Consider the following 26,045-nt stretch of genomic DNA (forward strand, 5'->3'; position numbering starts at 1 on the left):
GTTAAAGAGGTTTAAAATCTGTACTGTGTATCCAAGAGTTAAGCCCTTTTGGATATACACCACCAGGGCCGGCCCAAGGCCTAGGCCTAAGGCCCCACCAAAAAACAAAAATTTTCTTAGGAAAAAATGCCCCACTTTCCATAGTAAAGGCCCAAATTTTTATAAAATTATATATATATATATATATATATATATATTCTAAAGGTTGTACATTTTTTTTATTAGTGATGTCAAGGATACTACAAATTTTACTATTGGCTTACAAATTGTCATGTTATTAATCATAAAAAAAATGATATAAACATTCATTAGTTAAATTGATGAAGTTCATCAATGAGAGACAATGTCACATTATATTTTGAACATTTTATAGTGTTTTTAATTAGTGTATTTTTCTTTTACATTTCTATTAAGACTCTCAAATTACAAGACCAATAAAACCTTAACTCAATTGAAACCCTAAAATATTTCAAAAAGATGTTGCAAATGTATTAAATCATCAATTATAGATTAATCTCCCCTGATAGTTTGAGACTTTGATTTTTGTAAACTAATATCTTACAAAGCCACACACCAAATAATATTTGTGGGGCTAGTGAATTCGCGGCCCAGTCCCACTCTACATGGGGGCCCAGGCCCTATGGCCCAAGCCGAGGAGAGCCATTGTCGAGGACGACCTCTTGCTCGGCACCTCATGAAGTGCCTGAAGAAAGGGAGAAACTGAGCTCAGGGGCAGGGTAAGGGAAAAAGCTGCCAACGTCATAATACCAAACCCTGTATCTGATAAGTCCATCCTTTAAACCATACCCTTTAACTTTCCCAACGACCCCAAACCATACTAGGTATGGGTTGACAGGACAAGTTTGCACCCCAGAAAAGTGAAACTTACACGTGGACTCTAAATAGGAAAACAAACATGAGTATAAAAGAAAGAAGACCCCCAGAAGAAAAGGGGACTCTCTCCCCCCGGTAAAATGGGAGAAAGGGGGACTCTCTCCCCTCAGTAAAAGGGGAGAAAGGGAATAACACAAGGATCTTTGGACAGCGTCCGAGGACAAAAGTCCTACAACCCGTTTCAATGGAGGGCTTAGCTGGTCAAGCCAGGCCCGCCCGTACAAGAATTTCCATGGACGCCACGATCAAACCGTCCACCTGTGCCCAAGGTCATGCCATTCAAGCCTATTCTCTACAAATCATATTGTTGGGGCCCATTGCATACGAGCCCAACGTTACTATTGGGCCGTTAAACAAATCGTGTCCCTACAATTGGCGCCGTCTGTGGGAATGGCTTGCGCGTTGGCTTAGGTGGTGGCGGAGTTAAGCCTTTGTCAAGCAAGGGTCTATGAGGGTGCCTTCATTACCAGCGACATATTGTTATTGTTCTAACATAAGTTCCCACTAGGGGCTATGCCTGGCAATGCCAAGGGCACAGGCAATTCTAGGGGCTTCCAACATCAAGTGAACCCCTCCCCACCTGAGTCAAGGGGCTAACCTTTGGAAATTAAATCAATAGATAAGTAAAAGAAAAAATACAAGTTTTGGACAGAACCAAGGCCTTGCATGGTCCTCGGACTCAAGCCTCTGGGGAAACCAACTACTTAAAAGAAAAAGTACAAGTTTTGGACAGAACCAAGGCTTTGCATGGTCCTCGGACTCAAGCCTCTGGGGAAACCAACTACTTAAAAGAAAAAGTACAAGTTTTGGACAGAACCAAGGCCTTGCATGGTCCTCGGACTCAAGCCTCTGGGGAAACCAACTACTTAAAAGAAAAAGTACAAGTTTTGGACAGAACCAAGGTCTTGCATGGTCCTCGGACTCAAGCCTCTGGGGAAACCAACTACTTAAAAGAAAAAGTACAAGTTTTGGACAGAACCAAGGCCTTGCATGGTCCTCGGACTCAAGCCTCTGGGGAAACCAACTACTTAAAAGAAAAAGTACAAGTTTTGGACAGAACCAAGGCCTTGCATGGTCCTCGGACTCAAGCCTTTGGGGAAACCAACTACTTAAAAGAAAAAATACAAGTTTTGGACAGAACCAAGGCCTTGCATGGTCCTCGGACTCAAGCCCCTGGGGAAACCAAATACTCAAAAGAAAAACTACGTTACATGGACCTTAACATCTGTCCGGAGAGAGCTCTTCATTAACAATTGGGATAATCCCTAAACTGCATGGGTTCCCAAGTCTGCTCTCGGATCCTCAGTACCAAAGGGATTGATGCAATATAGAGCAATATGTTACCAAAAACACAATCGAAGTCCCTCAATGCTCGGCCATCCTCTCGGATGAATTATTTAGAGTTTATCGTTCTCGGACGATCTCCTCGCATGTATTACGGAATATTCAGCTGTTATCTCGATTAGTTTCCTGAGTTTAATTTACTGTGAATTATCGTTATTATGCCTGGTAATGTCGGTAAATTAGAATTAGTCGGATTATGCTTCAAGGTTTCCTGCTCTAAGTATCATTGAAGAAAAACACACCCAGAGCACACCCATTCACAAAGTAGTTGTTGCAAAAAAAAAAAAAAAAAAAAGAGAAAGATATCCAAAACAAGTAAATAAATTCCACTTTTATTAAGACAAAGAAATAGTACAGTGTACAATGAGAAGCTGGAATAAGCTTATACTGGAGCTAATTACATAAGCGAAAAGGAAAATACAAGAAAATAAAAAGGAGTCCGAGGAAGTAACACAGAGGAGAGGTTGGCTGCTATTGTTCAAGGAAAACCATTCCTCAACACTTCTACATGCCCATAACTCAGGCAGCCAAAGAACCCAACATGGGGCCTGCACCGTTGAAGAAAAGGTGTAGAGAGCCTAACTCCGGGCTAGCGGAGCTGAAGAAAAGGTGCAGAGAACCCAACTTGCGGCCAGCACCGTTGAAGAAAAGGTGCAGGGAGCCGGAAGTTGATGGGCCTTCACGTAACCATGTCTGCGATAAAGCAGACGGCGCTGATGGCGGAAAACTCTACTTCTAATGCACCAAGAATCTGGTGCGACCAGCACCTGCTTCGGATTTTGACTAAAAGAAGAAGAAACACCATTTCCCCTTTGTCAAGACGGAATATTTTCTTGAATCTGTGCCTCCCTTGCCCAGACCACACTACTTTGAGTCTCAGAAGGACCCGGCGCCTCTGTGGCGGATGGAGTTCCTTCACCCCAACCCGCGCCTCAAGCATATTACACTAAGGGTGGACAACACCGGATACGGATGCTGTGATTATGGCTTAAGGATTATGGTTTGGGAGGAAACTAAAGGATTTATGTGTAAGTAGAGCAACCTCCTATCCTATTTATTTAAAAGATCAGGAGGTGGCATTTAATTTACGCAGAGTTCCAAGGAACGCTACAGAAAAAATGGTTTCAGCGCAATTTCCAATGCCACCTGCAACCATAGGGTTAAAGGATTCTCGTGAAGGCGCGTCTCGAACACTGGAACGTCAAAGGGCACCGCGTGACTGAAGACTAAAGAAATGCCTCTTAATTCGGTACATCTCCTATGCAAATGGAAAAGCCCAAACATCAAAAAGTACATAATCAGAGTGAGTCGTGATGTGGGCCTAGCATTATCAAAATCCTCATCCCCAACTAAAAGTCGGGCAGCAGGATTTTGAGGGGCTATTGTGGGGCTAGTGAATTCGCGGCCCAGTCCCACTCTACATGGGGGCCAGGCCCTATGTTTCAAGCCGAGGAGAGCCATTGCCGAGGACGACCTCTTGCTCGGCACCTCATGAAGTGCCTGAAGAAAGGGAGAAACTGAGTTCAGGGGCAGGGTAAGGGAAAAAGCTGTCAACGTCATAATACCAAACCTTGTATCTGACAAGTCCATCCTTTAAACCATACCCTTTAACTTTCCCAACGACCCCAAACCATACTAGGTATGGGTTGACAGGACAGGTTTGCACCCCAGAAAAGTGAAACTTACACGTGGACTCTAAATAGGAAAACAAACATGAGTATAAAAGAAAGAAGACCCCTAGAAGAAAAGGGGACTCTCTCCCCCCGGTAAAAGGGGAGAAAGGGGGACTCTCTCCCCCCGGTAAAAGGGGAGAAAGGGAATAACACAAGGATCTTTGGACAGCGTCCGAGGACAAAAGTCCTACAACCCGTTTCAATGGAGGGCTTAGCTGGTCAAGCCAGGCCCGCCCGTACAAGAATTTCCATGGACGCCACGATCAAACCGTCCACCTGTGCCCAAGGTCATGCCATTCAAGCCCATTCTCTATAAATCATATTGTTGGGGCCCATTGCATACGAGCCCAACGTTACTATTGGGCCGTTAAACAAATCGTGTCCCTACAATATTTATCTCTATCTTAAAATCAAAATATAAAATTAAAAATTAGATTACAACTTTATTTAACTATGTTTCGTCTTATATCCAAAATAAAGTATATTTTTCAATCGCAATATATTTTTATTTCTTTTTATTAATATTTATAATTCAACTATGATATTCAATTCTCTATATGAAATTAACATTAGTGTAGTTGGTATTATTTATGTATTTAATGTATCAAATTAATCTTAATTTGATTAGTATTAAATAATTTTGTTTAATTAATATTTACATATTAAAAGTCCCGCATAAATTTTTCGCCTTAGACTCCAAATTATGTTGGACCGCCTTTGTACACCACTATAAGGTTTTTTAAAAAACTTTCTCACCTCTCTCCACGTGCATTAAAAAAATACTTAATATTCTCAAAAAAAAAAAAAAAATCACTGCCACGTATTGTAATTAGTGTCAACGATGAATAAAATGACTCTTACATGACCCAAACAAAACTAAAAAGCCATAACCGACTTCCATTTCCACCCATCTCTTTTTCTCTCTCTCTCCATGGAGGAGCTACCTCCTCCTCTAATCATCGAAATCCTGAGTCGACTCGGCGACTCATCGGAGCTCGCTCGGTGCCGACTCGTCTCGAGGACACTCAACTCGCTCTCTTGCGAGGTCTCGAAAATCCACCTCCTCTTCACCTTGTCACGCTACCTCAAATCCCGAGCCCCAGGTACCGAGCCCTCTGTCACGCCCTTCAAGACCATCATCAGCAACTTGGTCCTTCACCGCCGAGCCCTCCGGTCCGTATCGATTGGCGTCGAGAAATCGCTCGGAAACATATCCGACGTCGACGTGGAGGGCGAGTCCGACGATCTTTACCTCACCGATGTGGGATTCGTTAACCAGTGGTTGCCGAACATCGGTGGTGGGCTCAAATCGCTTTCGATATCGGACTTTTGGATTCAGTCTTGTTGGCGAAAGTCGGAGATTCTGTCTCTCATTTCATCGTACTGTGAGTTTCTGTTTTCTTTTTGGGTTACACATGTTGTCTTGTCTATTAAATAGTCAAATGAAATTTAAATCCAGTTTGAAACTGAATTATGGTAACATCATCAATACTTTAATGATAGAGACAAAACTGAGTTACAACAATTATGTGCTGTTTTTTTTTTTTTTTTTAATTAAATTTATTTATAAACTTGATAACTAGACTGGGGGGATTTGAAGCTTGGATGTCTCTGTTGGGAACATCAGAAGTGTCAATTAGCTAGAAGGCTCTTGGCATTTGGTGTACCTTAGGTTTCCCAAATCATATGATTGTATTGGTCAATGAACCATAAGGTGAATTTGATAGTCCATAAGAGAAGATTGCTGAAGTTAACTGAGGAACCTAAATTACAACACCTAAGAAAGAGTACCAAAATGTTAATGTTTGAAATTCGTCTAGATGTTGAGTATGTATCAAAATCTAATCAACTAATTTTAGAAGGAAAGAGTTGGATTTTAGAAACTCCATAAGAGGCAGATTTTGAAAATTCACAACAAAGGGCACTTGGTGCGATAGTGTAACTTATCAATGGGGGGGAAAAAAAACTTAGAAATTAACAAATAGTGGATTTTTATGCTTTAAATTAACAGAGGTTCAGAACATTTCCCATCTGTATCAGAAACTACACAAAATCTTCAATCAACACCCTGATGTGAAATTTGGATTAAAATCTAATTTGGATAGTGGGTGAACATTGCGCATCTATACCGTTTAGAATTTTAGGATGTATATCACAAATGTATTCATAGTATAGGATTGAAAACTACAATTAACCAGTTTCCTTTGATTGCTGAAATGTCACTTTATTGTTTAATTTCATTCCCAGCGGAGCTCCAGTTTGATAATTACTCAGATATGCTTGTTGTGATTGAATATATGCATGTTATATGTTTGTACATGTGCATGTGCAGGCCATAGTCTTCTTGAACTACAGGTGAAAAATGCTTGGCTGTCTGTGGATGGTCTGAAACCAATGCCCATGCTCACTAGTTTGACACTTGAATACATAAGACTGGATGATGAAGATCTACACAACGTTAACCATTGCTTCCCTTATCTGAAAGTTCTGAATTTGATTGGTGTTGGTGGACTTAAGGAACCAAAGATCCATCTTCTGCACCTTAACACTTGTCTATGGACAGTGTCAAATGCTCCACTTTCTCTGACCATATTGGCACCCAAACTTGTCAAACTCAAACTGAAGTGCATTAAACCACAGTCTCTTGTCCTTGAAACCCCACTGCTCTCTAATTTCCACCTTGCCCTTGAGGAAGCAAATGAATTTAAAGTGAAAGAGTTTCCTCATTTAAAAAACCTTAAGCTTGAGTCTGTGAATCTTTGCAGTCTTATCAGCATGTTTCCATCTGGTAGAACCGTCAAGAAGCTTAGGGTGGATTCAATGAAATTGAAAATGACAGGGTTTAACTTTGACATGTTGTTTGATGTTTTCCCAAATTTGAGCTATCTTCATATGGGTTCGGGAGCTTGGAAGGAAATAGAGAATTACTTTCACTCAAGAGGTATGGAAGGTAGGCGTGGGATGAAGGGGTTGAAGGAAATTGTTGGATATTTGGTGGAATTTGACTATCTTACATTTTCATTCATTTTCTCTATTTTGGATAATTGTACCAACTTGTCAGACATGGCGTTAGTCATCCACAAACGAGTTGATAATCCCACTGCTAGCAGCCTCATCTCAAAGTGTAGAGCTGCTTGTCCAAGAGTTAGATGGAAAAGAGGAATGTGGATAGAAGGAACAGAGGATCTTTGGGTTTCTGAACCCCTGTAGTTTGGCAACCGTGGTTGTCCATAATAGGAAGAGGACTGAATAAAAATTCCTTTATCATTGCCATGTTTCCAAAGGGTTATGTTATGTATAATTTGAATAAAAATTCCTTTATCTATGCCATGTTGTTAGAACAATAATTTGCTGTGTGGAATTTGGCAGACATACGGGAGGTGGCAAAGACCAATAGTTCATAAGACTCGTGACAATATCAGATGCATAGGAGGGAATGATATCCTCTCATCCAAGGTCTGTTGTACATATAAATGAAATATACATTTCAATGCGTCTGTTGTACATATCCTTGATGTAGAATTTGGTGGGAACATTAGGGCCTGTTTGGTTGGTTATTCCAAACAACAATTTTCAGTGTTTAAACACTGAAAACTATTGATCCCAAAAAAAACATATTTGGTAGGAGTGTTTTTTTTAGGAGTGTTTGAATTACGTTGCTCATTTTAGGATATTTAAACATTGAATTTAGAAAACTTCTCTTACCGGTTTTTAGTTTTCAAGTAACATTGTTCAATAAATTTTGTAAATATTTAGAAATTTGTAGGACTCACATGTAAATACTAGAATTTTGTTCTAGCCATGTTTTCAGTTTTTAAATAACATTACATATATTTTCACACATTTTTTTATCCACACGTATTTCCAAAAAATACAAACAACGTTATTAGAATAACATTACCAAACGGCCCCTAAAACTTTCAATGCAAATTAACTCATTTTCATACATATGTACAGTTCATATTTGGCTTGCCAATTTGAGGATAGTTGCAAATATCTCCCACCTCCCTTGTGCCTCCTATTGGTTTGGTAGAACATTTATGTTCTTTATTTTTTGAAAACACAACAATACTTCATTCATTGAAATTGAAGAGAGTCAACATACAATGCCTCCAAGGCTGGTGGTGGGGAGTCCTCCAACCAAAATACATCATCAACTATAGTTTTCGCATAACGCACTAGAGAATGAGCTACACAATTTGCATCCCTTTTCATCAATTTCACTTTTGCCCAATGTAAACCAGCAATCAAACATTGTATATCAACAAAAAAATGACCAAGCCGAGACAAGTTTGTATCACTGGACATTAATGAATGCAGCACCTGTGCACTGTCTCCTTCAATCACCAATTTTGAAAATCCAATATCAATGGCAAATTCTAGAGCTCTGCAGCATGTAAGGACTTCAGCTTTCGTGCTGTCTTGTACTTGCAGACCCTTAGTGGACATTGCTCCCATTACTTCCCCTTCTCATTGTGAATGATAGCTCCTATACCAGAGCACTTAAGGTCAGAGAAAGTGGCTGCATCAAAGTTAAGTTTGAACTTTGAATTTGGTTGTGGACACCATCTGCTCTCTGTGCTGGTTCTACTGACTATAGTTAGCTGCTTTTGAGCTTGCTAAAATTCTACCAGGAGATCAGATGCTCGTTTGTTCAGTTGGGTTAGTGCCTGAAGCTTTCCCCCAATTATAATCTTGTTCCATTGGGTCCATATGAGCCAGGCTTGGGCTAAGAATAGCTCAAATTCTCCCCTTGATAGTCGGTCCTGCACCTCCTTATATAATTGCATTGAATCCCATTGACCCCCAACATGTTTTTGTAACCTCACTGAGCTACCTGCCCATACATCCTTCGCCACTCCACACTCCCATAAAGCATAAACCCCTGTTTCTGAAGCACTCTTGCAAAGCTCACGTGTATCATTCACCATTATACGTCGATGGACTAAATTTTCTTGGGTAGGAAGGATGTTTTGGCATGCCCTCCAGCCAAAGACTTTGATTTTATTAGGCACCTTGAGCTTCCATAACTTTGCCCAATTTTTAGTACCGCTGTGCCCTCTAGAACTTTCTACCCAATTCGCCCCCCTAAGTATTTGTGTGGTCACATAATAACCTGATTTCACATAATATATTCCCCTGGTTGTGTGGAGCCACATCACTGAGTCCACCACTTGTCTTTTACTCAGTGGTATTTGCAATATTGCCTCTGCATAATCTCTGTGGAACTTTGTCATGATAAGCTCTCTATTCCAGCACCTTAATTCGAGGTCCATAAGATCAGAAACTCTCCATTCCCATTCTTCCTCAATAGGGTGGAATATAATTTTCTTTGGGGGGTGATTAGGGATCCAACTATCCAACATGACCCGTATAGATGTTCCATCTCCCACCCTCCAACAGCATCCCATTTTTAAAACAGGATGGGCAACCATAATACTCTTCCAAATAAAAGAGCTATTTGACGAATCAACTGCTTCCAGGAAATTGCATCGTGGAAAATATCGAGCTTTGAGACACTTGAACATTAATGATCCTTGGTTTTGCAATAGTCTCCATCCTTGTTTAGCTAGCATGGCAAGATTGAAGGCCTTCAAGTCTTGGAAACCCATTCCTCCAACTTTCTTAGCTTGAGTTAAGATACTCCACCTCCGGCAATGGATTTTCCTCTCCCCATTAACTTGACCCCACAAAAAATTTGCACACATTGCGTTGAGATCATCACAAAGCTTTGTTGGCAGTTACAATACACCCATTGTGTATGTGGGGATAGATTATGCTACGGCCTTAATCAACACCTCTTTCCCGGCCTTGGACAACAGCTTGCCTTTCCAACCCTGCAACTTTTTCCACACTCTATCTTTAAGGTAGGCAAAAGTTTGGTACTTTGCCCTTCCAACCAATGTCGGCAGCCCTAGGTAAGTTTCAAACTTTGCCACTTCCTTTATAGCTAACTTCACCTTTATCTAGTCTCGCATCCCCTCTAGAGTGTTGTTGCTGAAAAATACTGAGGACTTCTCCATATTAATACTTTGACCTGAGGCATCTACATAGGTTTGTAGAAGTTCATTTATCAGCTAGACTTCCTTTTGAGAGGCTTTGCAAAATAACAATGGATGGCCAACGAAAAGCAAATGAGATATCGTTGGCGCTTTTCTACAAATAGAAACACCATGAATCCTCCCCGCCGACTCAGCTTTTGCTAATAAGGATGTGAACCCTTCTGCACACAATATAAACAAATAAGGTGATAAAGGATCTCCTTGGTGGAGCCCTCTAAAGGGGGTAATATTTCCAAATAGGTTTACCATTAATAAGAATAGAAAAAGATGGTGAAGAAACACAGGCCATTACTAGCCTGATCCAATGTCCAAGAAAGCCCAATTTAGTCATAATGCCACGAAGGAAATCCCATTCTACTCGATCATAGGCCTTGCTAACATCCAATTTCAAAGCAAGAGAGCCTGTCTTTCCCTTCTTTCTACTATGCATAGTATGTAGGGTCTCATAAGCTAATAAAACATTATTTGTGATGAGTCTTCCGGGTACGAAAGCACTTTGTGTAGGTAATATGATTTGTGGCAGAATCAGTTTTAGTTTATTAGCTAAGACTTTAGAGATGATTTTATATATCACATTACAAAGGCTAATAGGGCAAAAATCAGACATTTTTTGGGGCTTTTAACTTTCGGAATGAGAACAATATTAGTAGAGTTAATTCTAGGAACCATGTGACCAGACTCAAGAAAATCCAACACAGTATCTATTACATTATTACCAACAATATGCCAATACTTTTCAAAAAAGAGAGCATTCATACCATCAGGACCAATGGCCTTTGTTGTTATCATTTGGAACAACGCCGCTTTGATTTCGTCTGCACTAAACTCACTGGTCAAGGTTTGATGCGTCTCTGCAGTAATTTTGTGGGGCACTGCACTAAGGCATTCATCCATCTAGTCACACTCCCCTGCTATGAAAAGATTCTGAAAGTAGTCCAAAGCTACTCCTGCAATATCCTCCACTTTTTCAACCCAATTATTGTCTGAATCCCTTATTCTTTGTATGTAATTTCTTCTTCTCCTCTATGAAGCCTTTGAGTTGAAAAAATTCATGTTTCTGTCGCCATGATTTAGCCAAGGGATCCGAGATCTCTATGCCTAATAAATTTCTTGTTTGCGTAATAAATCATCCAACTTCCTACTCATAACCAAAAGCTCTGCCTTACTTTCCTCAGTATAGTCATTACAATTCAAAGTTTCAATTTTGTTTTGGAGTTGTTTGATTTCCTCATTTGCCAGATGGGTTTTAGTTGAACTCCAAGCCAACAAATCCACCCCACAGGCTTTGATTTTTTGTTTAGCTGTCTCTAGAGCATTTGGCAGAATGCCCTCTCTACTTGAAGCTTCCTCTACCACAACCTCACAATCATTATAGAGAAGCCACGTCTCCTTAAACTTGAATCCACGGCTTCCTCGTCCTTGCCATTTTCTGTCACCCTTCACATGAAGCACAATTGGAAGATGATCAGAGGCATAATAGGATAAGTGTGTTACCTTAGAGAGATGAAATTTCGCCCTCCAAGCCTCATTCCCCACTACCCTGTCCAACCTCTGTTTTGTGTTCGCATGTCCAGGTCTTCTATTGTTCCAAGTGAAAGGGTAACCTTGGAAGCTTAAGTCAATTAATTTAGCCAAGTCTAGTGCCTCTCGAAAATCATCCATAAGCCTTTGTTGCGGTGGTGTGTTACTTAATTTCTCCGAGGAATTCAAGATGGCATTAAAATCTCCTATACAAACCCATGGTCCATCCATAAATGATCTTAGATGATTGAGTAGAGGCCATCACTTACCCTGTTGGCTAGCTTCAGGCCACCCATAAAATCCGGTGAGAAACTAGTTGGACCCATCTTCTCTAGTGACTTTAACAAGAATATGGTTCATGGTGAAATTGATAAGGTCCAGCTGCACTCCTTCCCTCCAAATCAATCCTAGTCCTCCTCCAGAATTCAGTTGCTTAATCACTATTTTGTTTGGGAATGGTAAGTCCCCTAGTTGTCTGTCAAACCCCTCTTTGTCCAGTCTAGTCTCCACTAAGAAGCATACCGTAGGCGCTTGAACTCGCACGATGTCACATAGGCTTCGAACTGTCCAAGGGTTCCCAAGCCCTTGGCAGGTTCAGCTTAAAATTTTCATTGCATCCGGCAAGGGCGGTTCTCCACCCTCGTCGATTCATCATCGTGGACTTCCTTTTTGTCTAAAAACTCTCCTTTGTTTTGCTGTTCTCGTCGTAGCCTCATATTCTCCTTTAGGTTCTACAACGTGTTTAATCCCTTTCTTCCCCAACTTTGATTTTGGGCACTCTTTATTTGTTTGCACCAGCCCACAGTCCATATGGGCAACACGAGTCCACTTAGGCTTGGTTTTTGAGTCCGTAGGCCCAATAGTCTTAACATCATGCATAAAGGGGCACGTGATCTGCATTAAAATTTGAATTTTGGACCTCAGTAACATTACCTTCATTATTACGTTCACCCTTTTCCAAGTTGGTCACAATGTCTCCAAGTATCATGGGTGAGAATTGATGGCCTTCTAAATGAATCCCGGATTTCTCGCTGCATCCAAAACCACCTTCCTCCTTAGGGTTTCCGTCTTGCTTCTTAAACGCCGCCTTGATTGGCTCCACTTGCTTTGAATTACGCCCTCCACCACCTTGTGCCTTACCCCCTTCCCTGGTTAATCTTGATGGACCTTTTGGTGGCGTATGTGAGTGGCCACCAGATGCTCTCATCCAATCCCCGTACTGGCACTTCACATCTCCATTGTGTTTAGCTGCAGCAAAATGTTTAGCACAATGCCAAAGATCGTGTCCAAGCATACCATAACAGTGATAGAAAAGTGGCAGCCTCTCATACTTAAACTTGCACCATGTTCGTTCACCATCTACACTAGCTAGATAAGCCCCCAGCCTAAGAGGTTTAGGAATAGGCAAGGCCACTTTAACCCGCATAAAAAAGTTTTGATCATTTGGATTCCTTCTCCTTTCCACATCTTCCACACTACCTAGTTTGCCTCCAACCTCCGTAACCACTGTAGGAGACACCATATCAAAGGAGCATCCCAAATTTGAATCCAGAGAGAAGCAAAGTCCAAACTAACATTCCTTGCATTCATGCCTCTATGCCACTTCTGTAATAAGAGAAGTTGGTTATCAAACATCCACAGGTCGTCATGAAGTATTCGCTCCATATCAAACTTGGTGTTGAATTTAAATTGGAAAAGATTTTCCCCTACTTCTATAATCTGTAAGCCTTCATTCAAGCCCCAGGCCCTTCTTAGAGTTGCTTTCGCTGCTCTTTTGTTGTAAGGTTTACAAGTGAGAAACCTTCCAATCAGACTTAAGTTGCAACTTTCAATCTCCCTTAATCTTCCTTCATCAGAGATCGCAATAGTTTCTTCTTCCTCCATTGTTAACGTCATGTTCTCCAAGCTGTCAATAACCTTCTCTGCCATCGAGATAGCAGATTGGTTTGATAGGATGTACAACCACAGTAATAGTTTAGAAGATAGGATAAACCCTAAGGGTGCTCCTTAGGGAGGGAAGGCTCGTCAGCAAACAAGAGAAACAACTCCTACACGAGGAGAGACACCATTTATGTTCTAAAAATATCTTTTGTTGTTTATAATTTCTTGAGACAAGATTCTTACTTTGAATTACCCAATTTTATACATATAGACCTCAATTTTGGGGTATTCTAATTTTCAAATTGATTTAGTCAGTCTTTTCAAATATCAAACCATCGACACACCGTAGTTTGTAGAGGTTACAAGATTTTCAATTATTCTAGAATCATAATCTTTATCGTACTCTTTTCCACAACTATATGTGGCAAACTGTGACCTATCACTCATAGTCGGATACATAGGATAGTTGAGAGAAATAGTATGGTAAAAGTTGTGTTTCATAGACTTTTTGAAAGCTTTTTATAATAGAGAGAGAGAGAGAGAGAGAGAGAGAGAGAGAGAGAGAGCATGGAAGTGGTGATGAGGGAGGAAATATCATCGACAACAACATTTTTAATTTGAAACTTGTAATGACATTAATCGTGTTGTCAAAATTTCATATGCAATTGTATCTGGCACGATTTCATTTTTAAGGGGGAAATGTAGTGGTGTGGTTCTATTTTTTCATGGATCATTGTCATTTTCATTGGAATTATATGTTGTATAAAATCTTAATGGAAATAGTTTACCTCCAAATCAGTCTAGAGGAATCTTCCTCCAGGCTCCAACTTATCGTGTGGCGGTTGAAAAAATCACCCATATGTAGTTTTATTCATAAAGTCATGTGACTTTATTTAAAATAATACACTTGGATGGTTTTGTAAATCGTCATGTAGTGGGTTGGAAGAGAATTTGGAAGGAAAAAAAATTGCAGGAAGAAATGGATAATACTAACAAATTTGGATAAAGAAACATAAAGAGGTGTATGGATATATATAACAACCATGTGAAAATGAAAATTTTCCTCTCCAATTTACTTGAAAATTTATTTCTTAGATTTGTTATGAAATAAAATTGTACGGAGAGTATCTAATACAATTTTATTTCTTAGTTTTTATTTTTTGGAGAATTTTTTTTTTTTTGAGATTTGTTATGAAATTTTCATTGGTTTTATTTGAAATAGAAAGTATGTGAAAGAGAAAGCAACCGGTAAAAATTTATTTTTCAGACCAATGGAGCGGGTAAAAAATGATAAGTAAAAAACGGAAACTATAAAAAAAAATAAAAGGGGGCGTTCCGAGAATCGAACTCGGGACCTCTCGCACCCAAAGCGAGAATCATACCACTAGACCAAACGCCCTTGCTTGAAGTACATTCCCATTGATAATAAATATATATACGCACAACATATTTTTCCCCAGTCAGTCTCAGCTCCTTCTAGGGTTTTGCAAAGGTGTATAAAATCAACCTTCTGTCTTCTCAGCCGAGCCCTCGTAAACCCCTCTCTCTCTCTCTGACCTAAAATCGTAAGTCTTCCTCATCACTCGGATCCCTCTTCTCTCTCTCTCTCATTTCCGATTCACTTTTTTCCCATCCCATGAATTATTTCCATTTACACGATCTTGATCTAATGTATTCGGTTTGTTTTGAAAAAAAAAGGGTACAGGCAAGGTAAAAGGTAGCAATGGCGACAGTTCCAGGGCAGTTGATATGGGAGATGGTGAAGAAGAACAACTGTTTCCTCGTCAAGGAGTTCGGACGTGGCAACGCTGGCGTCCAGTTCAGCAAAGAGCCCAACAACCTCTTCAACCTCAACTCCTACAAGTACTCCGGTAACTCTCTTTTCTTTTCTTTCTTTCTTTCAATCACTATGTATGTGAATTTTTACTACTTACTATATCTATAATAAGATGATGATGATGATGATGATACATAGGTTTGGCGAACCGAAAGACGGTGACGATTCAGCCAGGTGGCAAAGATCTGTCGGTGGTATTGGCGACCACGAAGACTAAGAAGCAGAACAAGCCGGCGGCCATACTTCACAAGTCGGTCATGAGGAAGGAGTTCCCTCGTATGGCTAAGGCTGTTACCAATCAGGTATACTTACAGTTCTGTAATTGAATCTTGACTTTGAATTTAATTAGCTGGACTTTGCTCTTAATCTTGTTGTTCATTTCAATTAGTTTGCTGCAAAATATTGCTTTTTTATTTGTTGGGTGTAAGTGTTTGCTTGGCAATACTAATGGGAATGAAAGGATTTCAAATCTGCTTGGGACCCACCACATAGAATTTTTAGTGTTTGAAATGCCAAAATAAACTTCCACTTGTTGTGAAAGTCTTTCCTTTGATGGAGGAAATGGTGATTGCAATCACTTGACATTATTCTAATGATTATTGGGTGAGTACCCAGAATAAAAATTGATTAATTATGCAAGTATTTTTTCCTTGCGTTTTGTGTGTGATCTTTGATTTATGTGTCAATTGTAGTTTTAGTTCTTTGCAGTGGTTTGATGCCCTGAAATGTTTTTGGTTCTTTGAAGAATAAGCCACTATTTTAAATTTCGTTTTTAGAATGTTAATGACTGGTGCTTTTATTTGCTAAGCGGTGATGATCAGCTAACATATAAGAAAATCCTGCTGTGTGTGGGATTTTCAATGAAATACATTTGTTACGCTTGGCTTCTGAGCTTCCTTTTTCACCCAGGTGTATTATGCTTTGAATAAGTAATTTGTTTTGAGTTATGTGTGTGATCTTTAATGTATGTTTCAATTGTTGTTTTAGTTCTTTGCAGTGATTTGGGGGGCAGTCTCTCTAAATTTGGTTTACTGAAAAGTTTTGGTTCTTTGAAGAATTGGCCACTATTTTAAATTTCTAATATAGTATGTTAATGGTTAGTACATATATTCGTTAAGCGGTGATGATAAGCTAACATGTAAGAAAACCCTGCTAGCAGTGGGATTTTCAATGAAATGCAATTGTTACGCTTGGCTTCTGAGCTCCCTTTTTTCCTAGGTGTATTATGCTTTGAGAGTGTTGGCCTATGTGACCTACTGAGTTTTGTTTTATTTTAGTGTATGTGTCTCAAGAATTATTTGGCGGGGTATAGTTTTTTTAAGCCTTACTTTCTCCTTGTTCAGCTTTTTTTTTTTTTTTTTTTTTAAGCTAGGTAGCCATTGGATTTAGCTTAGAATTCTGTCAATGATTGTTGTTTAGAAAATTTTCTCCTAAATATCATTATTCCTTCCAACTTCAATTGTGAGGTATAATGGAGATAGGGTTTCAATTCAAGTGGCTCTGATACCAGTATAAAATCTCTCTTCTTTCGAAAGCTTAAGGTCATAGGAAATAGTGAATTTAATTTGTTAACCATTATTCAAACAATTATTTGGCACCGTAGAATGATTTGGATAAGTAACTAGTTTTGAGTTATGTGTGTGATCTTTGATGTATGTGTTGATTGTTTTGCTTCTATGGTGATTTTTTTTTTTGGGGGGGGGGGGGTGTCGGTCCAAATTTGATTTCTTGAAAATTTCCTGTTCTTTGAAGTATCTTAATTTGATTTTCAATTTTTTTAGTATGTTTATGACCGGTAAATTTATTAGTTAAGCGGTGATGAGCAGCTAACATGTAAGAATATCCTGCTAGCATGGGGTTTTCAATGAAATTTGCTTGTTACGCTTGGCTTCTGAGCTCCCTTTTGACCAAGATGTTCATGCTTTGTCAGTCTAAATTTGATTTCTTGTAAATTTCCCGTTCATTGAAGAATCATCTATGATTTTCAATTTTTTTAGTATGTTAATGACTGGTAAATTTATTAGTTAAGCGGTGATGAGCAGCTAACATGTAAGAAAATCCTGCTAGTAATGGGAATTTTCAATGAAATTCACTTGTTACGCTTGGCTTCTGAGCTCCCTTTTGGCCAAGATGTATTACGCTTTGAGAGGTGCCAATATGACCTAACAGTTCTATTTGTATTGAGCTTTCTTGTCAAGTGTTATGGTGTGTAATTTCTGTATGCTGGGGTGTGGTTAGAAATAGTCAGTTCAGATTTTGTTTCTTGGAAATTTCCTGTTTGTGGAATCATCTGAGTTTCAATTTTTTTTATCATGTTAATGACTGGTAAATTTATCAGTCAGGCAGTGATGAGCAGCTAACATGTAAGAAAATCCTGCTAGCAATTGGACTTTTCAATGAAATGCACTTGTTACGTTGGCTCTGAGCGATCTCCGTTTTGAGCAGGATGTATAACCATCAGTTATTTGCATTGAGCTTTCTTGTCAAGTGCTAAACTGTGTAATTTCTGTATGCTTGGGGTGTGGTTGGAATACTTGTAGTTGAAAGTGATTCAGTATATGTAAAAGGAAGCATTTAATTCTCTCCAAGTTCTGCTGTTAATATGGATTCTCATTATTAACCCCATAAATTTCTTTGTGCTGTAAATGAGGCATAGATGAGTATTGACTTTGATCATGTCACTTTTCTTTTTCTTTTGTTGACAAATCTCTGATGTCTTAGAATTTTGTTTGAATTTGATGCCTAGAAGTTGAAGAACTGACTTTCAGCATTTTTTTTCATTGTTGCTAGTACCTAATATGTCAAATTGAATTTCGGAATTGATGTTTTCATTGCATGTTTCCATGTACTTTGAATTGCATGGGTTGAAGTTTGTTTTCCAAAATGTGCATTTAAAAGTGATGTGTTTGACTTTTTACTATTTATTACACATTCAAGAATGACTTTATATTTTGTCTAAATGTCAACACTTTCTAAGTTGGTTGCTTGCCAATGATTGCAGGTTTCTAATAATTACTACAGGCCAGATTTGAAGAAGGCAGCTCTTGCAAGGCTTAGTGCTGTTCACAGGAGCCTTAGGGTTACAAAGTCTGGTCCCAAGAAGAAGAACAGGCAGGCTGTTAGGACCCCTGGTAGGAAGTGAGATATGCTAGGGAACCGAGTTGTGTTGCTGTATTTCTTTGGTGGTCTTTCTTAGTTTCTCTTCAGTCTCAACGAAAGAGTTAAAATTTTCATCTATATTAATCATCTGAATGTATTCAAAAGACCTACCCCTTGACCAAAAAGGGGAAACCCAGTTTTTGACCTAGTACGGCCTTAGTTTGTTATGCTTCGACTTACTATGTAATTTTTTGAAACGTTATTGGTAATTTTGTAGTGAGTGTACTAGTGTTGCTTTGTCAATGCTGCTAGTGATTGATATGGAATTCATATCAATACATTAGCGTGAAATGATGGTTCAAACCTGCACACAATTCCTGCAACCGAATTGTGCATTCCAGCTTTGTCATTTGTAATGAGGTGAGCTGTAGAATGTGGTTTGATTGGTAGGTTAGGAGCTCCTGCGATTGCATACATATCCACGCTCTGAAAATTTATGGCACTGGGTTTCATGGTACCCAGCTTTTTTGTTTGTCACAAGATGACTTGGATTGCATTGATGCAGTCATAAGCAACGCAAGATGTTCGTTCGAGACAGTTCGTAGCCAACATTAGCAGTTACACCCCTCCAGCCAAAAGCTTTTGACATGGATATGTGTTCTCTCATCAATGATACACAAATTACAATTTATTTAGGTAGCAAAATGTGATTTATGTAGTGTCACTTCTGCATGGAACAATTATTAATGTCACTTATGATGGACAACAATTTTAACCATTATTATGCAAGGGAATGATTTGGCATGTCCAAGTTGGACAGTCAACCCGCTGTTGGCTTCTACGATGAAAATTGTGGAGGTAAAGCAATGTTTCCACATTTCTCTGTCACCAAGTTCAATTGAATTGGAATTCATTTGTGTTCCACGTTTGAGTTTTATCTCTAATTGGGTCTCTACTGTTGCTGCAAGGTTCTTGTACTTAGAATACCTAACACAAACAGAGGTTGAAAGGTATAGTATGGGTTTAAAGTTGATTGGTTCGTAAAGCTTGACGTTGGCTGTACCAAATCGTCCGAGTCTCTCTGAGATCCTATCCTGCTTTCGATTTCCATACCATTTTCTTAAGGGGTTCATGGGAAGGTCAGGTTGTGTACTCTTGCCATTTATTATGTACAAGTCAAACAAAGCAAACGGAGTTGCATTAGCAAAATTTAAACTGATGACCTATAAATCCTATAGTAAGAAACATTCTCTAGGATTAGTACATCTACCGTCACAATCAAAAGACTTAGGGTTTGGATTTTGGGTCTGGAAGATCGATGGTTTTTAATTGGGTTGAGGTTGTGGGTTTCTGATTCTTTGATTGAAGACCAGTGTGTTTTTGTGGTGGGTTTCTAATCTCTGAAGGGTGTGTTTTTGGGAAAGGAAAAAAGATTATAAGATTATTTTAATAAGATGTACTTCAAAAATAACGAATGAGATGTATGATGTGTTTTAAAAGGGAGTTGTTCAAATAGAAAAAGTGATTTTTTGGAGATGCGAAATTGAGAAATTATACAAAACTCAATGTGAATGCTTTAAGCCATATTTGTTCAATCCCCTAATTGAACAAAATAACAAAATTGGGTTTGTGGTCACCATTGCCACAAAATAGCAAAATTGTGACCAATAATTAATGCACCCTTTATTTTGGAAATCTTTTTATGGGTTTCCTATCTGCCATTTGTTGTAAACTAGTAAAATAATAGGTTTGCTGTAAACTAGTGAAATAATAGATCGTCGTTTCCAATCTAAAAGAACGTAATGGGAAGGAGATAAGTTGTTTGTGATTCCTATGTCATCCAAGAGATGAAACACTTCTTATTATTCAAGAATTGGAAGATGTGCTAAGCTCCTTTCAAAACTAAATTTACTTCTTTTTAAGTGTTGAATTTTCGTCTCATTGTTGAAGCAACATCCTAAATTGCCCTCATAATTTGATCCACACCAATCTAATTTTTTGATGCTTTTATCTTTTTGGTTTTTGAGGAGGTTCCACTTTGAGGGTGAAAACATGATTGAAGAGTTGCCATAAATCATTATTATCACATATCTCCAAAGTAACTTCGTTTTGGGTGACTTGGTTTAGGAATTTCCATCACTCATTTCTTGTTTTTCATGGGTTCCACCACCTACTAGTTTCTTGTTTGGTTTGATTTTTGTTCTCAATTATCATAACTCATCACTCAACAAAATTGAGAATGAGTAGTGAGTTATTAGAACAAATTTTGAGAGTTTTCAAATATTAGGAAAGTGAATTAAATCGCAAAATAATAATGACACACAGAAAAGTGGGACCCACACAACTAAGTTGTTTCTATCAAGTCAAAAAGAAGTAATGAAGCCCAACGGCTATTTGAGGCAGTAGATAGAACTCACTAAGTTCACTCTAACAATAGAAGCAAGAAAACCCCATACTCATCTCACAAAACTTCATCTCTCTCACCTCTCAGTCTTTCACTTCAGGTGAGTCTCTTTTGAACTTCTCTTTCGTCTAGTTCTTGGCTTCAGACCTCATGTGAGGGGTTGTCTCATCTCACTTTGTTCATCTCTCTCGGTCTCTCATCTCTCTTGGTCTCTTAGAGCAACAAATCCACTCCATCTCAGATGAGTGTCTTTGAACCTCTCTTCAATGTTTTCCATAAAGCCCACTAGAGTTGAATTAGTCCACGGTTACCTTTTCCAGAAAACTCAACCAATTTGTATTAGCTTGACATTTGTTCCTTCATCCACTCATTTGCTTTAGGTTTGGCCTACTGAAAAAGGACGACATAATAAAGAATTGTCTAATGTCTAAAATCCACAACCAAAACAACATATGACATAAGATGAAAATAATAAAATATTTCACTTGTCTAAAATCATAATAATAGCACCCATAAACTAGCCTATAGAACCATGAATCTAATAAAACAAAGACACCTAACATTCTTTATACTTCAAAACTAAGATTTAACCAAGTTGCTATCCAATAAAAACTAAAAACTAATTGGACAAAACCTAGATTAGACTTTCCCAAACTCTTGGATTGCTTAAAAAGCCACATTTCTTGTACAATAGCATGAAATTGAAACCCCTAATTCACTTGGGCCTAACTGGCTGGCTAGTCCAACAGGGCCTTAACATGTATGTAGGGCCACATACTTTTTTGTATATCACGTGCAATGCACGTGATATACATCTTCAACTTCTTCTATATATAAAGCCCCAAATCTATTTTCCCCAACAGTTCGTACACACCATAATTTCCCGCCTCTCTTGCTCTCATTTCCCGCTCTAAAAAAAACCCTAATCCCCAAAAACCCAAATGGGTCAGAAGCAACAATCCACTGCCGATCCCACCGCCGAGCCCAAGAAACGAAGGCGGGTCGGGTTCTTCAACTTGGGTGAGTCATCTCAGCTCCGATTCAAGCTTCCAATTTTATTCAATTTCCGATACTTCACTGAGCTTTCATTTCTGTGATTTTTTGTTTTCGTTTTTATGTGTTTTATTTTTTGGAAGCAATTTCACATTTTTAGTTTACTAATGCTGTTTCCTTTGTGTTTGTTCATGTGGGTCTGCTTCAGATTCTGGAATTGAGGCCAAAGATTGCATTAAGGTTTACCTGGGTATGATTTAGGTTTTGAGTATTAATTTGTTTTTTTAGGTTGAATTTTTTGTTGGGTTATGTTGATTTTTAATGTTTGTTAAGTTTATTATTGGTTGATTGTTATGTTCTGCTTGCATTAGAAGTTAAAAGGCATGTTTGGGTTCTCTATTGCCCTGTTTGGTTGGTGAGAAAATGTGGGAAAATTTTAAAGTTGGTACCTTTGAATATTTTTTTTGGGTTTGAGATAGTGTTCTCAATAGAGTCAACAAGGAAGTAATGGTAAATAACAAAATCTTGATTTAAGTTTCTCTTAAATAGTCAAGTTATGCTGGGGTTTATACTAGAGTTGTGTGAACTGAGGTTCTTTGAAGATAGCTTGGTCTTTTGAGAACCTGGAATCTGAGCTTGCTAAGTCATCCTGCATTGCCTAAGTGAATCGTAAAGAGTTCGTAAATGCAATGTCTGGTTATGAATATGACCTTGTTCTTTGCAATATCTTTTTTTTTTTTTTTTTAATGGTTTTCTGGCGAAATTTTTCTGTGCTGTTTGCTTAGTCTAAAAGGATAGGCAATGTGCCACTGTATAGTGCTCATGTGCATGTGTCGATTTGCAATTAGTTAACACTTCTGTGCATGTGTCATTATGCAATCAGTTAATGCTTGTGCGTGCAAGCATGTGTGTTTGTGTATGTTCATTACTTCTACTGCACAGCTGCTTGTTTAACGTTTTAACTTACTGCATAAACTGTGGAGAAGAACCTGACTTCCCTGTCATGGTTCTTGATTGTATTATAACAGTAATGATTTTGAACTTAGTCTTGATTCTTAGCAAGTGAATCATCCAATTTATCTTAATAAACTTATTAGATAGGCAGCTACAGATTAAAAAATATATATATATATATATATTCTTCATTATATACTATAATTTTTCTTTGTAATATGTTGAGCTTATGTTGGAGTGCATTGTGTCAATAGTTTCTAGCAAAGAGGAAGTGGGTTCTCCAGATAGTTTTTGCATCGACCCAGTTGACTTAAATAGCTTTTTTGATGAGGATGGGAAGATATATGGTTACCAAGGCTTGAAGGTAATTAAAATTGTAGCAAATTTAAGCTTACCTGAATTTTACTTGCTGCTCAAGGGGCTAATGATGTAAAAACAATGTTATGCTGTTTAACAATATAAACATAATGGTTAATTCTGTACAAAAAAGAAATTCACTAATGCGTCTTGTTTGATACATTTTATGCAGATTACCATATGGGTTAGCAGCATATCATTTCATGCATATGCTGATATTACATTTGAGAGCACATCAGATGTAAGTACTGACATTCATCCTTGGTCTACTAGGAAGTCAAGATTGTTATGTATTTCCATTACCTGTTACATAGAGTCGAGACTTTGTCCTTAAAAGAGTTAAATTTGGTTGTCCTTTTGACCACATTTATTAATTGCTTTTATTTGTTTTAAGGGAGGAAAAGGTATCACAGATCTGAAAGCTGCTCTTCAGGTATACATTAATTGCCCATGTTAAACTGTCCCTTTTACTTATTATGCCTATATTTCTGCTCATTCATTTGTCATGTTCTGCAGAGAATTTTTGCTGAGACTCTTGTTGAGAGTAAAGTTGACTTTCTTCAGGCCTTTTCAACAGGGAGTAATCTCATCGGGTACCTTGTACTTTGCCCACATCTAGAAATCTACCCTGTTTTTTTTTCTCAATGAAGTGTCAGGTTGGTTGTTTCTTGTGTTCTGATGTTCACCTTTAACTGGTTACAGATCCATGATCTCAAGCGGGGAGATATTGAAGCTCAAAGCCTCAAATGGACGTGTCACTGATTGTAATAGTGATAAAGCAGCTATTTCTGATGTTGAGGTGCTTTCCACATAAAGCTTTGGTTTTAGTATCATAGTGAAAATGATAGTTGCTTGTCTAGAAAGCCACTGGATATGGTTTTCTGTCAAATACTGGGGGCTTTGTGACTTGAACCATTAAGTTGTCAAAAATTTTCTTAGGATCCGTATGGGATGACTTATTCTTATTGACTTGTTTTGCTAAAAAAAATAAGCTTACCATACTGTATACATGTTGTAGAAGGCTTGCCATGGCCGACTGCATGTTGAAAAGTTATCGTCTTTTCTTTTAGATCCCTTGTTGGCGGTATTAGTAGTTAGGTAAAAGAGGATTTTGTAAAGATCAGTTCCTTTTTCATGCTCCTTTTCCTTGTATTTGAATGTGCATAGTCGAATTTTTGAAACTGAGTACCATGGTTGATGTGCTCTTCTGGGTCAGGTTGTTCGCATGGTGGTGGGCAAGACAGCTGCTGGGCACCTTTACAGTCGCTTGATACCTCTTGTTCTTCTTCTTGTTGATGGTATGCACTCATTTGTTTTGTTGTTGAAACATTCTATTTTCCCTCCTTCTTTTCTTTGGTTGCATTTTGAAAGTATAGATTCCATTTTTAACTTTGAGCCTTCTGAATTAGGTAGCAGCCCTATTGATGTTAGTGATCCAAGTTGGGAGTTGTATGTCCTGACTCAGAAGAAACCTGATCAGCAGGGCGAGATTCAATGTAGAGTGCTTGGTTTTTCAGCTATTTATCGTTTTTACCATTATCCAGACAGTTCTCGCTTGCGACTTGGTCAGGTATACTCTCCTTTATTCTTGTTAGTTACTGGCTTGACACACTTAGAAAATCTAATTTTGGTTCCCTTGTATGAATACTATCTGAATCTATATTCATATCTTTAGAAATTCCAATTTTGCCTTTTGCAGATATTGGTATTGCCTCCTTACCAACACAAAGGTTATGGCCGTTACCTTATGGAGGTGCTTAATGATGTTGCAGTGTCTGAAGATGTTTACGACTTGACAGTTGAAGAGCCATTGGACTATTTCCAGCATGTGCGCACCTGTGTTGACTTATCACACTTGCTTGTTTTTGATCCAATCCAGCATGCAGTTAGTACAGCTGTTTCACGTTTGAAGCAAGGAAAGCTGTCAAAGAAAATCCACATTCCCCGGTTCATGCCCCCTTCAAGTGTAATTGATGATGTCAGGAGAAGTTTGAAAATCAACAAGAAACAGTTTCTCAATTGTTGGGAGGTTTTAATCTATCTTGGTCTTGATCCTGTTGACAAGTACATGGAGGATTTTGTGAGCATCATTTCCAGCCGTGTGAAGGGTGATATTATTGGGAAAGACTCTGGGACTAACGGAAAGCGAGTAATTGAAGTTCCAAGTGATTACGATAAGGAGATGGCATTTGTCATGTATAGGTCACAGGTTGGTGAAGCTAGTGATGTTCAGATGGATGAAAATCAAACAAATCAAGAAGAGCAGCTCCGGCAATTAGTCGATGAGAGGGTGAAAGAAATCAAGTCAATTGCGCAGAAAGTAACTGGGCATCGTGTATGAATTGTGGCTGAGTCATTGTAGTGGACTCTGGTCTCTAGGAAGTACCTGCATATTATTAAATGATGCAATCATAGGAGGTCTTGGTGATGCTGTATTTTGGGAGGGATGGAGGCTTGGCTGTAAATGACTGAGCTGTACCTGGGAAATTTTTAGCTTTTGTTATTTAGAAAATTTACAGAACGCCTTTTCAATGAATTTGAGCATTTAAGCATCTATTCTAACTTCTGATCACTACTATTTTTGAGCCCTCTAATATGGGTTTTTATTAGAAACACTTGGTGCCGCAAATTTACTTTGAAGTGATGCTTTCAGTAGATCTTTACCCCATTGTCAAAGGCTGGATACATGTAAACTCTTGTAAGCATTGGAGTACTTTTATCATCATAATCAACAATTGCGAGTATATATGGTAATATGGTTACTCCTAGGCTCTAGTGCTTATATTGAGCAGAGAGGTGTGGTAATGAGTCTGGTTTGTGTACGTTCCCAGTATAGTCTCTACTCTAGTCTCTAGTTGGCCTAGGGATGTAATCATGTAAATGAACCAAGTTGTTTTATGAATAGTTAGCTTGAGCTCGGCTCTAGAAAAAACTTGTTTATGTTTGTTTTCTTAGAAAACAAGCTAAATTCAAGCCTTAAGTTTAGGCTAGTTTAGGCTAGATTAAACGAAAAAAGTTCAAACATA

The 26,045-nt window shown here is 38.5% G+C and overlaps 3 protein-coding genes and 6 non-coding genes across 9 annotated transcripts; 8 read left to right on the forward strand and 1 right to left on the reverse strand.

Moving 5' to 3' along the window:
* Positions 1-4,779: 4,779 nt before the first annotated feature.
* LOC126714292 (F-box/LRR-repeat protein At4g29420) lies at positions 4,780-7,404 on the forward strand. Its single transcript, XM_050414383.1, has 2 exons — positions 4,780-5,296; positions 6,244-7,404. Exons 1-2 carry the CDS (start codon positions 4,843-4,845, stop codon positions 7,119-7,121), a joined length of 1,332 nt encoding a protein of 443 aa, XP_050270340.1. The 5' UTR covers positions 4,780-4,842; the 3' UTR covers positions 7,122-7,404.
* A 7,298-nt stretch (positions 7,405-14,702) lies between these two features.
* TRNAP-UGG (transfer RNA proline (anticodon UGG)) lies at positions 14,703-14,774 on the reverse strand. Its single transcript has one exon. It is a non-coding gene; the product is annotated as a tRNA-Pro (tRNA).
* A 30-nt stretch (positions 14,775-14,804) lies between these two features.
* Positions 14,805-18,599, forward strand: LOC126714293 (60S ribosomal protein L28-2). The gene is made up of 4 exons (XM_050414385.1): positions 14,805-14,940; positions 15,074-15,246; positions 15,351-15,514; positions 18,214-18,599. Exons 2-4 carry the CDS (start codon positions 15,099-15,101, stop codon positions 18,352-18,354), a joined length of 453 nt encoding a protein of 150 aa, XP_050270342.1. The 5' UTR covers positions 14,805-14,940; positions 15,074-15,098; the 3' UTR covers positions 18,355-18,599.
* LOC126716297 (small nucleolar RNA R24) lies at positions 16,017-16,108 on the forward strand. Its single transcript, XR_007652099.1, has one exon. It is a non-coding gene; the product is annotated as a small nucleolar RNA R24 (small nucleolar RNA).
* Positions 16,327-16,418, forward strand: LOC126716197 (small nucleolar RNA R24). The gene has a single exon (XR_007652016.1). It is a non-coding gene; the product is annotated as a small nucleolar RNA R24 (small nucleolar RNA).
* LOC126716198 (small nucleolar RNA R24) lies at positions 17,022-17,112 on the forward strand. The gene has a single exon (XR_007652017.1). It is a non-coding gene; the product is annotated as a small nucleolar RNA R24 (small nucleolar RNA).
* Positions 17,238-17,330, forward strand: LOC126716298 (small nucleolar RNA R24). The gene has a single exon (XR_007652100.1). It is a non-coding gene; the product is annotated as a small nucleolar RNA R24 (small nucleolar RNA).
* On the forward strand, positions 17,552-17,642 carry LOC126716199 (small nucleolar RNA R24). The gene has a single exon (XR_007652018.1). It is a non-coding gene; the product is annotated as a small nucleolar RNA R24 (small nucleolar RNA).
* A 2,965-nt stretch (positions 18,600-21,564) lies between the features above and the next one.
* On the forward strand, positions 21,565-25,575 carry LOC126714294 (histone acetyltransferase type B catalytic subunit). The gene is made up of 10 exons (XM_050414386.1): positions 21,565-21,735; positions 21,917-21,958; positions 22,917-23,026; positions 23,192-23,260; positions 23,414-23,452; positions 23,536-23,612; positions 23,722-23,818; positions 24,236-24,317; positions 24,429-24,589; positions 24,719-25,575. The coding sequence occupies exons 1-10, from the start codon at positions 21,657-21,659 to the stop codon at positions 25,358-25,360; spliced, it is 1,398 nt and encodes a 465-aa protein (XP_050270343.1). The 5' UTR covers positions 21,565-21,656; the 3' UTR covers positions 25,361-25,575.
* Positions 25,576-26,045: the final 470 nt, after the last annotated feature.

This window comes from Quercus robur, chromosome 2 (assembly GCF_932294415.1).
Source record: "Quercus robur chromosome 2, dhQueRobu3.1, whole genome shotgun sequence".
Taxonomy (NCBI): Eukaryota; Viridiplantae; Streptophyta; class Magnoliopsida; order Fagales; family Fagaceae; genus Quercus; species Quercus robur.